The following is a 17,043-nucleotide window of genomic DNA, read 5'->3' as shown; positions in this document are numbered from 1 at the left end:
TCATTAATTGAGCCTCAATCATACAATGCATAAGCATTAAAATGTTCGTTTCATTAAGATTTCCTCAATTTTATTAATTGTTTAACATGAGAGAATTCGTTTTGTGTGTTTTTATTTTTGTGCCTTTATTTTTATTTTTATAAACTTAAATTTATTTTGTCATCTAAATTTAGAATATAAAATAAAGCAAAAAGTGCGAAAGTAAAAGAGAAGGAAGAGAAATACTTAATAATTCTGCATTAATTAAAATCAATTGACTGTAATGAAATAAAATCCTTCTATTGTTGCTGTAAAAAAAAGAATAATAGAATTTCAAGACACTTTGAGACAATCATGATCGTGACAAAACAGACAACACACTCTCCCGCACATACAAGTAGATGGAGAGTCATTGCCAGAAATGGATCAAAAACTCAGCACTTTTATTCAATTACAATCAATAAAAAAATTTATTTATATTTTTGTGAAGAGAAATGAATGAGAAGATACTCGACGAGAAAGAACCCCGAACGAAAGAGATAAAATGAAATGAAATTAAGTGTCTTTATTCCTCAGTACTATATGCATCGCATCGTTCAGAAGCAAAACAATGAAAAGTAACAAATTCAATTTATAACAATAAATAAAGTGAAAATAATGTATCATGTATCATTATTTAATAATGAGACAACATCAGTAAAATTGGGATGCTTTTTATACAACCGGAATCCTTCAATTTATTCAATGCTTGTTGTACATGTTTGTGCATTTATATATATTATCGACACTTTTAATTTAGAGTTGATTAAAGTTAAATCAAGAAGTGTTATGGAAAATTTAGTAAAATTCATTGAATTGAAATCGAATTGTAATGGCTAAAAATGAATAGAATAAAATACATTTAAATCAACGTATTTTGAAATTAACTGATTTATTCTGTAGAATCTTATTCACAAGGCAATAAATCTTTTTTCCTGAAGTTTTCCATTACCCCAATCCCTCTACTTAGCATTGTCAATTTACAATGAAATAAAAAATGAATGTGGAACATTAAAGATGATGAAAATTAAACTAAAAGAATGACGTGAAGAAGGAGCTTGTTATTTAAAACATCTAGGAAGAATATAGACGAAGACTAATCAGTATGATTTTCAATACGAAACCTACTTATCTAAATCCAGCAAATATTCAATTGTAATTTTAGATTTAATTTATTTTCCGTCTTTTTGAATCGAATATAGAATTAAATGTAAGTCTATATTCAAATATAGATTAGAGATGTTATAGCTTAAGAATGAAAAACAAATGAGTTGGGATATTTTTTCCCCTCTTGTACCAATTTCGTCTCTGTGAAATTTCATGAAATTGTTTTCGTTTTTTCTCAAATACTGAATAGAGAGTATATTGACAAATTGATTGAAATTAGTGATAATAAAATGTGATTGTGTAATTTTCATTCACCTGAAATTGAGCTCTTATTTGATTATATCGCTGCATAGCATGAACGAGTCAAGAGAAATAACAAAAAAAAGCAAATTTACATAGAATAATTTTTTAAATATAATTTTTTTACAAACGTGCCTTTTTGTATTCCATTTTGTAAAGAAACACACGAATTAAGTGAAAAAGTGAGATGGAAATATCTCCTCTCTATATATTTATATTCTCTGGCACTCCAGCCATTGAAGCAAAAAATGATTATTTTTTATCATTATACTGCATAATAATGTGCAATTTGAAGAATATCTATCCCATTCACTTTCTCATTGCCATATAATATTAACAAAATTACAAGCAAAACAGCACACAATAATTGCACACGAAAGCAAAGTTTTTAATTTGGTTTTCGTGCAAACCGTGAAACGCTTCTCTGACTCCACCTTTTATGGCGCGCTATTAATTTGTAAATTGGAAAAAAAATGTATAATTTTTTTACACCATTTTCAAAATTGCTTGAAAGTGCATTTTTTTTTATTCCTTCTGCTCTCGCGGTACTGTTTTGTACTTGCTGCGCTATTTTAATGATGCCATTATTGTTATGTTAACTAATCATTGATGAGAGATTTTTTTTTTCAATTTAATTTAACATTCAACCACAATTCTCATTCATTCTATGGCGCGAATGGAATCATGTTATATTGTGTGCTCAACATTACAGCGTATGATATGTGTCTAATGCAAAAAATACAACGAGAATATTAAAAAACAATTCTTTTATGGCACGTGCTATGCATTTTTGGTCTATTGAAATATGGAATAAAGACGAAAAATTTTCGATGTTGATGATGATGGTTTTGAGCAGTTCTTTAGAATTGAAAATTAAAATAAGCTGATTTTCTTTCATTTTTCCAACCAAATAAAAAAAATATTTTTCATTATAATTGTTATGTTATGCTGTGTTTTGATGTAAACACCATAAATGAGAGAGCAAATAAGAGTTGTTGTTGCCGTCAATTGTTTGTTGAATAATAACAAAGAGGAGAAAGAAAAAAAAAAATATAATCATACAGGAAAGGCAGGCATGGTAGAGAAGAGGAGATTTTTTTGAAGTGATTGTTGTTCAATGATTGAACAGTTGAGTGTGTGAAAAACATATTGCTTTGAGGTTTATTTCCATTCAAATATTCTGCTTTGTTGCTTCCCTTCACTGCATTACAACAAAAATAAAAATCCTTTGCTAAATTATAAGACTAGAATGGAATCGGATTAGAAGGAAAACTTTTGGCATGATGCTATCGAGATGTTTCCTGATTGTTCATTTCCTTTGAGATTAGAAGAAAACTTTCTTCCTAATTTCCTTTTTATGTACATTAGTTGAAGGGATCCATTAAGATTTGCATGATTATTTTTTGTATCAAATGGATCATTGATTTGTTTCCCAAAAGTACAGTAATTTACTGAACGGTATAAAAGATTTTTACTCTAATATTCTCAAAATTCCATTTTCTCGCTCATCAAACTAGTGTATTAAAAATTTTATATGCTCTTTACTTCTTAAGTTAAGCATGTAAAGTGAAAAAGAATAAAAATTTAAACTCATATTTTTCATTTGATTTAAACCAAAACTTTAAATGAAACCATAAATCACATCCATATAGACCAGTATTTCAACAAAAGTATGTTATTACAAATACAAAAAAAAATCCATAGATTTACAGACTTCTGCCCTCAAGCTATTTGTACTGATTATTTTTGCTGTTAAATATCTATTCAACTTTAATCCATTTGCTCTGCAGAAAAGCGAATTTTTCTTTATTTATTTTTAGATTAATTTTTTTTCTAAACATCAGCAAAAAGATTCATCAATATTGTATGTATGGGCATGAAGACGAAGGAGATTGAAGAGAATAAAAAAAGGAAAGAGAAATAATTGACCGTTAAAATACAATATTCCGCAATGTCTGTCTTTTGCAGGAATGTATGGCAACAGCAGCAATATATTTTCGCAAAAAGAAGTCATTCAACCAATGATCATTTTCTGATTGTATGTTATGTTTGAAATTATATATAAAAAAGCAATAATAAAAGATTCATTCACCTGAATAAACAGCGGAAAATGGCAAAATAAAAACTAAATGAAATTTTCACTCTCACTGCCGCTGTGAATGCTTACTGCTCCTTTTTTTCTCGAATTGTTGCTTTCTCTCTCAGTACACGCCATAAATAAAATTATGGCATTAAAAACCCATTAAGATTCATGCATCAGAAAATCGCTTTTTTCTCATTTTTCCAAATCATAAAAAAATTAAAAGGATTCCTTTAAATAGTACATTTTCATATGTTTTGCTCGGTTCCAAGGGATAATTTTCCCATCTTATTTTTTTCCGCTACTTAATTTTTTTTCTACATGAGATGCTGCTACATGTTATGTACGCATTCTCATGTTATGTTTTTTGGCGCGAAAAGTATTATGTATAATATTTAGAGTAGGATTATTGATGTTGAGCTTCTAATAATTTTTAAATTAACATCTTACTAATAGTAAATTTTATGCTACATATTGTTATCGTGATCAAAAAAGTATTTTAAGCTTTCAAAAATTTATATGTATGTAGGTATGAATATTAAATGGGAATATGAAAATCCTCGATGAAAAGTATGTACACATATTCAAAATTGAATATATCAAAAATGCCATTACTGCTTAGTATAATGTGTAACGGGAAAATTTGAATTCTTATGACATTTCACAGTGTAATAGGAATATGAAAATAAAGAAAAAGTAAAGTTTATTTATGCAAAAAATACAGCAGCAAAAAATAAATTTGTTTCTCTTCTCATCATAAGTATAGATCTTTCCACCCATTATCTCACCCTATTCGCAATGTATGTATAGAAAAGAAAATTTTCTTTCTTTACAATATGATGTGATACAACTTGCTATAAATGGCACTTTTTCTATGAATATTTTATACATTTATGATGCAGAAAAAATTATTCTGAATGTGTATACGCCTTAAGAGAAATAGTCTCACATATAAAGTGCCATCAAAAATATTAAGATTAGGAGAGCACAAGCAGCATAAGCAGTTGAGCAAAAGCATACATATGAGTATTATAAATAATAAATGATGCACAATTTATATATTGAATACACGTTTTTTTCTAACATGTATAAACATATAAACGTTCAAGCATCTTACTTCATTTTTCCCAAAAAATAAGAACGAGGCTAAGAAATGAGAACAGGCGAAAAAAGTAACAAAATAAAGGAATCAGATATGATTGCTTTTTATTTTCTCCAATTTTCTCACAAAAACGAATAAAAGAATTTTTTTTTGAGGAAATTATCGTAAAAGAAAATTGCGAATCTATGACAATTTAGCACATTATTCTAGAGCAAATAATACTTGCTTAGTTAAAGTCTTTAAATCTAGCTTGACTTGAATTTACAGCATGTGATTCATTGAATTTCTGATTGCATTTACATTCAAAATTTGAATTTCAAATGATAGTTAAAAAAGTTTATTAAAAATCATAGATAAAAATTTTTGATAATTTTATGACTTGCGGCAAAAATGCTCTTTGATCATTTGTCATACGGTGATATTTTACTAGTCTTCCTCTGATTACTGACGCGCGAGTTCTTCAATTTCATCTCATTGAAGATGAGAAGGAAAAGATGTTTCTCACTCTCGGTTTACATGAGGCAACAAGCAATAACAGCGAAAGAAAATGAGAATGATGATGAGAAGTGTTGTAGAAGGTATATAAAAAATTATGCAAACGATTATGATCAGGCAATAAAAAAGGCATCACAATGTCGCAAAATATTTATGAGTCTACACACAATATTTGATTCATCTATACAAATATGTTGTTGCTCATGATGCTGATAAAAAGTCATTTTACTTTATTATAGTTTCTCAAATCGAATAAAAATAATAAAATTAAAATTATTTCAATAATAAAAAGTTTCGAATTATCATTATCATTTCCTTTATTTTTTATTACCATACCTCAAATTTCTATCAATCGATCGATCTTTCTACCTCGCTAATCTAATCTTTAATATGATATTTTTTATGTATTTCTTTCGATTTTTTATTGTGTCGTCATACTTTGTGGGATGTCGCATGACATGATAAAAATGAAAATAATTTTTTTTATTCATAATTAAGTAACGCTTTATTTTATGTTTATTACTGTCATAAAAGTTATTTCTTCTTTCATTCTTTTCAACTTTTCTTTCGATAATAAGAAATATGCAATAAAAAATAAATTATTTTGTGAAAAATGAAGAGAGGAAGTTGGCAATATTTTATAACAAACTGTATAAGATTTTGATGACACTGAAATGTTCCTAATTTTTAATGATTTTGAGGTGAATGGACATTCGTTAAATCTTGAAAAACTAGGATATTCTTGATAATATTGATTTTCTTTGAACCACTTAACTGAGTTAAATATTCTTTCCCATTTCTTTTATTTCCCTTCATTTTCATCTAATTTTTCTCATTTCATCTAATCGCTGCAAGTCGATAAAGCAAATTACTTTAATTAATCAATCAAATTTCCATTAGAATTCTTAGCTCATTTTCATTCTATTCCTAAATGTGTTAAAGTTTGCATTTCCAAGGGTCAAATTCCTGTGAGATTGCTTACAGGAATAACAGAAACAACAAGAAATCTTTATTAACAAAATAATGAATGGAAGGGAAAAAAAAGTACAATAATTCATAAATGAAATTCAATTACATGTGCAGCATCGTGGGTGGAAACGTGATGCAGGAAAACTCATTTCGTCCCTCATTCGGTAAACAAAGAACTATGAAATTGAAGAACTTGAGCACATCAAGCATGTTTCGTGTCAAGAGACGACGACAATATAATTATTAAGAAATTATCAATTTAACTTCGCTTAAGTGCAAAAATCATCAATTAGATTTATACAAACATGCAACACAACTCTAATCTCATTTGGGAATTCCGTTTCATGTGAATGTACATTTGAATGGTGGGAATGATAAAAGGGTTAAATATGAACATAGAAAAGACATTAGAGGGAAAAAAGATGAGCAATTTCTCTGATGCTAAATAATTTAAATAAATAAATCAAAAAATGTTTGTCTTTTGTGGATGATAAAAATTGTTTTTAATGCTTGAGAGTGCATAAATTAGGGGTTTGAAAGTTTCAAGAGTCAAAAAGGTTTGCGTTTTAGATGAAATGTAAAATATGCTTGAATATTTAACTCTTTCAAAATATATAAATTATTCATATCAAACGCTTAACATTTGATGGAACTAAAGTATAAGCCTCATTTTACATTGGATGTCATTTAATGTCAGAAATAGGAATATGTTAAATAGAGGTAATCAAAATTATTTCCGTGACATTTGGAATCAAAGATGAATTTTCCAAGAAGTTTGCTCCATAAACGATTTGTTTCCATTTACGTATTCAAATCCCTCAAATCCTTAAAACTTAATAAAGTTCAAATCAATCACAATTTTCTTAGAAGGCGAAGGTATTCAAAAGGATAATTTTCAGTGGAATTAAACTTGAGCCATAGAAGGAAGTGAGCCTTTATAAATGTAGGAGTAATGCAGACATATATCAGCCATACAGAGAAGCTAATATCGTAAATATAATGGAACTGAACAGAGTTCGATAGGCAGGACTATTAAAAGAAGTGATATTTGGAATTGACAAGCGGTAGCCAGTGATAGGGCCAGTTTCAAGCGACATCTCACATCTCACAGAAGCCATAGATCACAATTGATCTCTACAGTCAGAAAAGTAAGTAAGTAAAGAGTTAATTGTGATGATTTTACTATAAAGTTATTCCAAATAGAAACTAAGGATTAGTCAATGATTCAGCAATTTATGAGCTTAAATTTTCTTTTTTTATATTTAATCTTCTTGTTCAATGATTCATCATTATCTAATCGTTTGTAATGGTCTAGGAGATTGAACTCTCAATAGATTTAATATTTGATATAAGTGAGTGGGTGAAAGACTTTCCCGCATTGAAGTCTCTCTATATTTGAAGAAGAAAAACAGTCCTTATTTAAGATTGGCTCAAATACTGTTTAAAAACAGAACTTTTCTTCCTTTTTTCGTGGTGAATATTTAAAGTTAAGCAAAGTCTTTGGGGTTTCATTTGCAGTTTAAAATATTCATAAGTCAGAAACTTAAAGCTAATTTGAGTCAAAGTTAAGTAAATAAGAATTCAAGAGGTACTCACCAATTATTTACTTGTAATATCGTTAAACCAGTATCTTGTGCTAATTGTTTTTTCTGGTCTTCTGAAGGATAGGGATGCTGAAAAAATAAATAAACATAAAAGTTAAATAAACTCATTAACAGTGGGTGAATAAGAAGAAAATGAAAATAATAAACAAATTTTTTGATTGAAATGTGCAAATTGTTAGCTTCCTTAATTCCCTTGATTTTCTCCAGTCACGTGCATCAGCTCAATGGCTATGTAATTTTAAAGAAAAACACAACCAAACGCACACGTATCATCTGACATTCATTGCAAAATAACAATAATAATAATTTTTTAAATATATTTTGGGAATATAGAATGTAGAATGAATGAATAAGTGACTGAGTGAATTTGTATAAAAAAAATTTTGATTGACGTCATAACACGAGTCAGACTTTTTATATTGTTGTTATTACTCATTGTTATTATAATATAATGTGAATTTCTGTGAATGTTTATTTTTATTTTATTGTGCAATTTGTTATTTACAGTTCTTTTCTTTTATTCAAAATTGATTTCCAGTTTGGTTAACCCATCCAAGACTCATCATAAATGTACGTGTATCATACAGTTTTTCAGAAGATGAGAATGAGACTTGTAATGTGAATGAATACAGAATATATCAAGCAGTTCTCTTAAAATTCATCTTTCAAAATCCTTTTTTGGATGTAACACACATAATAATACACAGCGACTTCAATTGAAATTTCATGGATGCAAAAAAGGGGAATATAATAAGAAGAAGAAGCAGAGGAATCATCAACGACAACAAAACGCCTACATCTGGCGGAAATGTATTAATTTTTTCTCTTTCCTTACTTTAAATGCGACAAGAATATTTTTTTTTTGTTTTTTGATGAAGAAATATTATACATGAACATCGACTTTATTTCTTCTATTTTTTTGTGAGTAAGATAGAGATGAACTAATCCGTGAGAGAGTAGAAAGATTGTAGAAGCAAGCAATCCCATAGGAAAAAAAGTACTTTTATTGAAAAAACATTCTTCGGTTGGTTTACCATCGAGAAAAAAACAATTATCTTATTGTCTATTTTTTTTTCTTTCTTCATCCTTGGCATACAGAGAGATGTACACAAATTTATCCACAAGAGGGTTGAATAATACAAAGGAAAAAAAATAATATAAAAAGTGGTAAACTGTATTTTCATGAAAAGAAAAGAAAAGAAGGCAACAGAATCAGCAAAAGTGGTGGAACTTTTTCATAAAATATTCATTGAGATGTTTCGTTCAGACTTGAATCGAATTCGTGTGTTTTTTCACTCAAAATAAAAATAAGAGAGAAAGAAAAAGGAACAAAATATTCCGGACGTTTGTATTCAATGAATATAATAAAAGGAAAGGAATCAATTGGTTTATTTGGTCTAGTAATCCTTTCATACTAAATTAAGTAATTGTACATGTAAATACATTTGTAGGACTTTTTATTCTCATTCCCATTCCTTTCAATAACATATATATTTTCTTCATCTTATTTCTCAATACAGCAACACTCGACAGAGCATGAAATTTGATCTTATTACAAATTCTAGTTATATTATAAAGCCACACAGCACTTCTTTTCGTCTTTATTTGATTGAAGAGATGGAGTAAAAAAGGACAATGGAATTATTATTTCATTTGATTGGATAAGTGCATTTGAATTTTCTTTTGTGTCCTTTTAGTTTTGGTAGACGAAGAATCGTTTAGAAAGGATATAATAAGGAGGAAATTCAAGTTCTTTGAAATGTTTTAATTCAAAGGAATCGACATTGAATTCGTAAAGGGTTTCCTATCAGCAGCCGTTTCTTCGAATTTTTTAATAAAATGATTTATTAATCTTGAATTTTGTCATGCCATAATTGAATTATTTTCCGAGCCGAATCACATATTGCACCTATCCACTAACCCCAAAACCGCTCTCTCTAGCCATGCCGATGACCACTCAATGAGATGGAGAGAAAAATTTTCCCTTTTGTAGTTTTTGAACTTTAATTAAAATTTTCTTCCTTACATGTACATACGTATGCAGCATCAATGTACATTTTTGTCTTTCTTATACATTGTACATGATTTTCTGCATTGTCATGCGATGCATGTAACGAAAAATTAGTTTAATTAAGGAAGCAATGCTAATTGAATTTCGTATATGTAAAGAATGGAATAGAATCATTGATACTCCTGCTTATTCTGAAACTCAGACTATAATATTAGACAGAAGACACAACAAAAAATTCATGTTGCTTTTTCTGTCTCTAATGTTTTTATTTCATCATCATCATCACATTTTCCCCAACTCATTCTTATTGTGAGCTGCTGCTACTACAATATTACCTATACTTGAGAGAAGGTGTAACTTGACTCGATGCCAAATTTATATAAAAATCATTGTGTGACACGATGTGAACCTGCAGAAAATTGTTATGTGTACTTTATTATTAGAAATCATGTCGCCTGTCATGTGACAAACGACCTCAAAAATAATACACGTGCAATTTTCCGTATCAGAAAAGCAAAAGAATTATTTTTGTTCCTGTTACTCTCAAAAATAGTAAGTTTGCGTTTCTAGATGATAACGAAAATTTCTGTTGTTAAAGAGGAAGTTTAAATCACGCCCAAACACGCACCTATAATCAATGCTTTTCTGACTTTTCGACTCAATGACATTCGACTATTTATTCTTGAAATTCTCTCCGTCTATAATGAGGTCTTCCCTATTTATGTATTTTGTTGTATGTGCAATAAATTTACAACATGAGCCAAATATAAAAACGAACGAATGAAGAAAAAAAAATTGTTGCTGATGATGTTGCCGTTAAGTTGCTATCTAATGATTAGGTAAGGTATCTAACAATTCTCTAATTCTCTAGCATGTATGAAAAAAAAATTCTCATCTCATGTTGATTGTCGATTAGACTATTACATTTGGGGTGATACTTAAGCGAGCATCATGTTCATGTAACGCCCACTAAAAACGAAAACAATTTAATGCTCTAAACGTATATCCCTTGAAGCTATACGAAAATGAAGTATAGAAATTGTAGGTTTAGGTATATAATTTCCTTAAAAGTTATAATTGAAGCTTATGCCATAGCATGAATAGAATGAGAGAAGGAAAAATTGACAAAATTACATTATTTGATGATCTAAGGGAAAAAAGTCAATGACGAGAGGCAAAAAAATTCCCATCGCACAATTACACTTTCAACGCCTGCTTTTTTCTTGAGAAATTAACTTTTAGTCCATTTATTTTATGGAATCATTTAAGGAAATAGTAAAAAAATATGTGAATAGATAGTTGGAAACTTTTTCATGTAAATTTTTTCACTCAAAACATATAAAATTGACATTTTCACAAGTCATTTCAAATGGGGTTATGATTTCATCATTATTTTTATTTTTATGTTCCATTCTACTATTGTGTTCTGTATTTAAACTAGCAAAAAAGAAATGTCGGAAATATTCAACTGAATATCAATATCATACATGAGTCTACATGTACCTATATAAATATTATTGTTTAAACTTTTTTTATGTGTTAAATGTAAAAAGTAATGGTAATACATCATATTTTTATCAGTTATAAAGCAGACGTCAACAATTTGTGTAGTGGCTGTATGTGTATATTGTACAGAGAATGAGAAAATCGCATAGATATGCGTTTGCATAATAATCACATTTTTTTCGCTGTCTCTCTTTCTCTTTCCTGTTCTTGGCAATTGTTGGTAGAATTTTATTATTGTTATGCTCCTACTTGTAAAGTAAACACGAATGCGATGACGTCCTTATGAAAAATTATAAAATAAAATTTGTGTGCATAATGATTACTGATTACAGGAGTTAATTTATGTGAATTCATTAAAAAATCAACTTGGTAGTAATTGTGTAATTTTGCCTCAAATTGGTCAACTGCCCAGAGGATTAAAATTAACATTTGCACAAAAATAAATGACAACTTAAGATAATTGTGTACAAAATTTGTCATTTTCAAGAAACTTCATAAAAAGCAATCTTCTCTTTAAGACTTGAAAATTCCAAATTTTATGCCAAATTTCAGTCACTGTTATTATAATTCCTTCTTGTACCTGTTGTATATCTGAATATTTTTACAAATACATAACACAAAACCTAATTATTTAGCATTTAAAATGGCGCTGCCATTTATATATCGTCGTTGTTGTAGAAAATGCCTTTCACAATTAAAATATATACGGTTAAATACATTTTCATGAAAAGTGTTTGTTGCGAGTATAAAGAAAAAGAAAGGAGGAAAAAATGTTAAATGAGCGAATATATTCATGATATTCATATGGTGTGTATATGTACATACGACACAATGGTAAAGAATACGTTTTCATTTTCATACAATAAGGAATTTAAAGAATGTAATCTGCCTAATATTATAACTTAAGTAACGTAACATTCATATACATATGAATGGCTTTTTCTCCTTCACTTCAATATTACAGAATGAATTCTTTTGCTCTCACATCTGAACAATTTCTCTGTTATTATTCTTCTTTTCATTCAAGTTTCTTTTCGGTAATTATTTTATCGCATACCGTAACCGCAAAATATTCATTTTTCATACGCAAGAATGAAAATAAAATTAAGGAAAAATAAAGAGAAATAATGAAAAGAAAGTTTTCAAGACGTTGAATTTGAATGAGAAAAATATTTCTTAAAGTTTACAGTTTGATAAGAATTTTTAATTGCATGTACTTTAATTAGATGATACGCTCATAGGACTACATGAGAAATCGTCAAAAATAATAATTCGTTGTAAGCTTATCAAATTAATACTGATAGTTCAAACTACTAACTTTCATCAGCATTCTTTGAAATATGTAGTAATGTATTTATATCAACATGCAATATACAGCATGTACATAAATTTAATTAAATTCTAATGAAAGAGCTGAGAAAAGCCTCAAGTGAAAATTATTTTTAATCAAAAGAAAATCATTTCTGTTGCGGAGAGGAAGATAGAGAGACGAAGCCAAAAATAATATTCACTTAGTCAGTCAGTCAGTCCATCAATCCATCTTTATATAATAATTTTGTTTATACGCCGTATGATATTGTAGTTCTCATATGTTTCACAAGTTTTTATTAAATTCTAACACCTTCTATAAATCACTCAAAATGCGTGTTCCACATACAGATTTAGAGGAAATTTTCATGTATGTATGGTACACAACAGAAATATGGTAAAAGAGAGAGAGAGAGAGAGTAAAGAAAAGCAAGAAAGGGTGAATGGTGTGTATATGCTTTTTCGCATTTTCCTCCTTTACCATCTGATGAGTACATGTATATTGCTACTATTGCTGTACATTATGCAATTTATGAACGAAAGCGAGGGTGGAAAATTTATACATACTGATGTAAGTAAAAAGAGAAATGGAAATAGCATGACAATTTTATTATTTTCATTTCATTCTCATCAGATTTTTTTTTTGTTTTTGTATTACTAAATACATGAAGCACTAAAACTCATAACCAGAACCGATGAAAGTTACTGTATTGCAAGAGAAAGAGTATACATGAGACAAAAAGAAAAGCAATTAGAAACGTAAGTTACATATCCAAACTATGGCATACAATTTTCATTAATAATTGAATGAGATGTGTTGTGCAACATATGTGCATAAAATTTGAATTTTCTATTTCTCTACTCTTAGTCTGTAAACACACTAGTTGGACGTGCATGATGATGTCTATTCTATTCAATGATATGCTATTTGCTAAAAATTGCTAACGACATAGAATAAAAAAAGATCAAGCTAGAGCGACTGCACAATGACAATAGTTAGAACCGAGTTCACATAACAGAATATAGGCGAAATTCTCACAATTAGTACAATGGGATGTTCACAATTCGATGAGACACAATTTGCTATTAAAAAATGTGTTTTTTTTTCAAATATTCAGACAGTCATAGTGAAGAAAATGAGACCACCTGCGATACACATCATTTACACCATGTTTCAAATGCTTAATTAGATTTTCGCGACTCTGTTCTATGTGCGCTTTTTCTCCTTTTTTCTCCTGTGTGTAATTTTTTTGATTCGTGCTCGATCTTTAAATTCTGTATGAGTTTTAAAATAATAGTTTAAAATATTCAATAGGCCTTAGGAATTTGCTCTTTCGTGTATACACAAAAAAAAAAAAACAAAATTAAATGAAACTTAAATTGTTTTAGATCGATTTACTTTACAGAAATAAATATATACATGTACATGCATTGAGCAATTTGCTCGGCATGATACCGAAATTGAAAAAAAAAAATCATGAAAATAAAACGAAAAAGAGGAATCAGTGCGAAGATTAGTTTGTTGCATGAAATCTTTTTTTTTACTTTTTCATTAAAGCACATGCTCCACATGATATCAAATCAATCAAATATTAATGTTATTTCATGTGTATATTGGTATATACTGTAAATTTGTTGGAAGGCATTTCAAAGGCTCAAAGATAAATTAAATCATTTGGAGAATTTAAATTCCATGAAACTTGAGTGATGGCGATTGAAAATTAAAAAGAATAAGGTATGGGATCAAAGGGAAGATTTTGTAATAAAAAATTGCTTAAAAAATTTTTTGTAAATATTGCACACATCAATTAAGTATAGAAGATACTTAATTAGTTAATTAATTAACTACATACCGTTAGATGTTGAAAGAGCCACGCTCTAAGGATATTTGTTGCCACTTTTGGAAATATGCCACGTTTCTTTTGATTCTTTTTTCCATTTGTATCGTCATCCTCCTCACCCGTTCCTTCACCTGACCCCACACTTGCATTGCTGGCATCACCTGGAAAAAAATAAAAAAATATAAATTTAATTAAATTTTAAAAAAAGTAAATTTTTAATAAAATCAAGAATAAGGATCAATGTGTAAGAAGTTTCTGTCTCATTTAATTTAGTTTCACTACTGCTGTTGTTGCTGAAACTCACAACAATTTATGCAAAATATCGATTAAAAGCACACAACTGAGAATTTTTTATTATTTCATATAATGAAAATGAATTTAAAATATATAATTGCGTGTTTATTTCATTTCACAAGCGAAAATTCGAAACATGGAAAAAATGAAATTAAAAATCACCATCACAGTCAATTTCCCCCACGATTATAAATATTTAACATTTTTTCCTCATTTTTATTTTTTCATTCTCCTCCTCTTTCTTCTCCTTCATTTTATTATTGCCCATTATCATCAGGGTGTACTGCTGATTATTTTAAAACACACAATTTAAAACGATTAAAGATTAAAAAAGTATTTAAATATTTTTACAGCCTATCAAATTGAAACGCAATGGATATTATTCCAATTTCTGCGTCAGTGCCTCAATACCCAACAATAATATCAACTTTTTTTTCTCTGTTCTGTGTATAAATATATTTTAAATTGCTCGTTCTATGAAAAGGTTTAATAGAACATATAACGACATACAAGCTTGTCCCTTACCGCCATTCAGCAGTTTGTGTACACACAACATTTTGAGTATGAGAATGAGAATTAAGCATTCACAGAGCCAAAGAGGAAAAAAGAGTAGAAAAGAAGAGTGAAAACATTATGCAAAAAGGAGACCGCAAAATGGCAACATTTATACGTGATTATAATCACTTTTTATCGTGTATATAGCCGACCATACATACATATAGGATATTATACAACACCCTTGGTTGTCATAGTTGACTCTCTCTCACTCGTTCAATATTACAAACATTTCCTAAAATTGTTTTATGTTCAACTCATATGCTTTATACATACCTATCTATATGAAACTAAAAAAAAGCATAGAACATTGCATGCATGCACTGATGGAAAATGGAAAATTTTTAAGCCACACACATAATGTGTACAGCATATTATATTCCTGTCATGTATGCGGTGATTTCAGATAAATTTGCTTCAAAAATAAAGATATGCCTTCTACCAGAACTGTTTTAAAAAAAATGTCTTCGAGGCATGGATAAATTTAAATGAGATTTTTTTTTTCATTTTAAATTTTAAATGTTCAATTTATATTTGAATTATTTTAAGAGATTCAATGAGAGATTGAGTGGTTGCGATTGTAAAACATATTATTGGATGTATCCAAAAAAAATTCTTTCGGAAAAGTGTTTGCCCTTAGAAATTTTTAGTCAGAATGTTTACAGGACTTATACATATTTGTGAATTGCATTCATGTTTAAGTATTTTGAACAATATTGCCCTACTAGAAGTAATTTACTGAATGATTCTTAAAAGAGTCATAAATCAATTTTCCATGGTTAACATATGCAGAGTGTCTGGTTCCAATTGTTTCATTTTATGAAGCTTAATTAAATATTATTAAAATCACTCTAATAAATTTTCAAAATTCGAAATGCCAACCACTCATTTGACCCTTATATCTTTTCAATCTTCATTTTATGAAGCATTTCTCCACCTACTTTCTCATAATTTTTCGTATAATACCTCACAGAAATTCAAGATCTTTAACTTAACTCTAGCCAAACGAAACTCATCGAAAAAGTCTTCATTTAACAATAATAATATAATAGTAGTAATAAAATAATTCCTTCTAATTGTGTGAAAAAGTCAAAAACTTTAGTTTGAATCTTGATATGAGAGACACAATTAAGAAAAGGGAAATAAATTTCAGAATTTTTTTACAGCTCTTATCAAATCAAAATGATCTTTTTCTTTGTCATTTAATTTTCTAAGACATACATTCATTCACATGATGTAACACAGAGACAAGAACAGATTGTATGAAAATCCGAGGCGATGGCTCAAAAGTGTGTAATCTTATATCGCACTTGAGAACAAAAAAGAGTTTCATCTACACTTTGCGATGCCTTTTGTTGAAGAGTAAAGATTTTTTTTTCATTTATTTATTTTAGTTTTGAAGAAAAACAACTTTTCAAGATCCAACTCCATGAATGAGATCTTTCATTCAAGTACAAAAGTTGAAAGATATCAAATCTAATTCATCAGACTAATTATCTCAAGTGAAAGAGAGTATAAGATTATGAGTGTATCTAGTGTAAGATAAAGAGCTTTGATGAAAGACTTATTCAATAAATGTTGGATGTTATTCATATCCATGGCTAGATATTAATATCAAAAGCAATTTATATAATTTTTTATTCATTTATATCTCCTCGTGTGCTCACTCTGCTCTGTCTATTTGTGCTTGCTTTGTTTTGTTAAATGATTAATAGTATTAAATCAGTACCCATCTGCACTTTCATACATTACAGTTTGCTTTTTTGAGACATTAAATGGAAAATTGAATTAATTTTTTTCGTTACACTCTGTGTATTTTTTTTTCAATGTCTGTATGAGACCTAAGCTGTCTC

General features: G+C 28.6%; 1 protein-coding gene across 1 annotated transcript in view; it reads right to left on the bottom strand.

Annotated features, from left to right (window-relative positions):
* Nucleotides 1-17,043, bottom strand: part of LOC139096138 (homeobox protein homothorax-like) — a 77,089-nt gene that overhangs the window by 19,901 nt on the left and 40,145 nt on the right. The window contains exons 3-4 of the mRNA XM_070647788.1: nt 14,354-14,502; nt 7,668-7,744 (exon numbers count right to left, since the gene is read on the bottom strand). Coding sequence (XP_070503889.1) covers nt 7,668-7,744; nt 14,354-14,502 — 226 coding nt within the window. The remainder of the gene's footprint in view (nt 1-7,667; nt 7,745-14,353; nt 14,503-17,043) is intronic.

The sequence above is a fragment of the Chironomus tepperi genome, unplaced genomic scaffold, assembly GCF_022539635.2.
Source record: "Chironomus tepperi strain 1889 unplaced genomic scaffold, CSIRO-AGI_Ctep_v1 contig_376, whole genome shotgun sequence".
In the NCBI taxonomy this organism is placed as follows: Eukaryota; Metazoa; Arthropoda; class Insecta; order Diptera; family Chironomidae; genus Chironomus; species Chironomus tepperi.
Note: the sequence above shows the minus strand (reverse complement) of the source record. Positions and strands in the feature narration are given on the sequence as shown.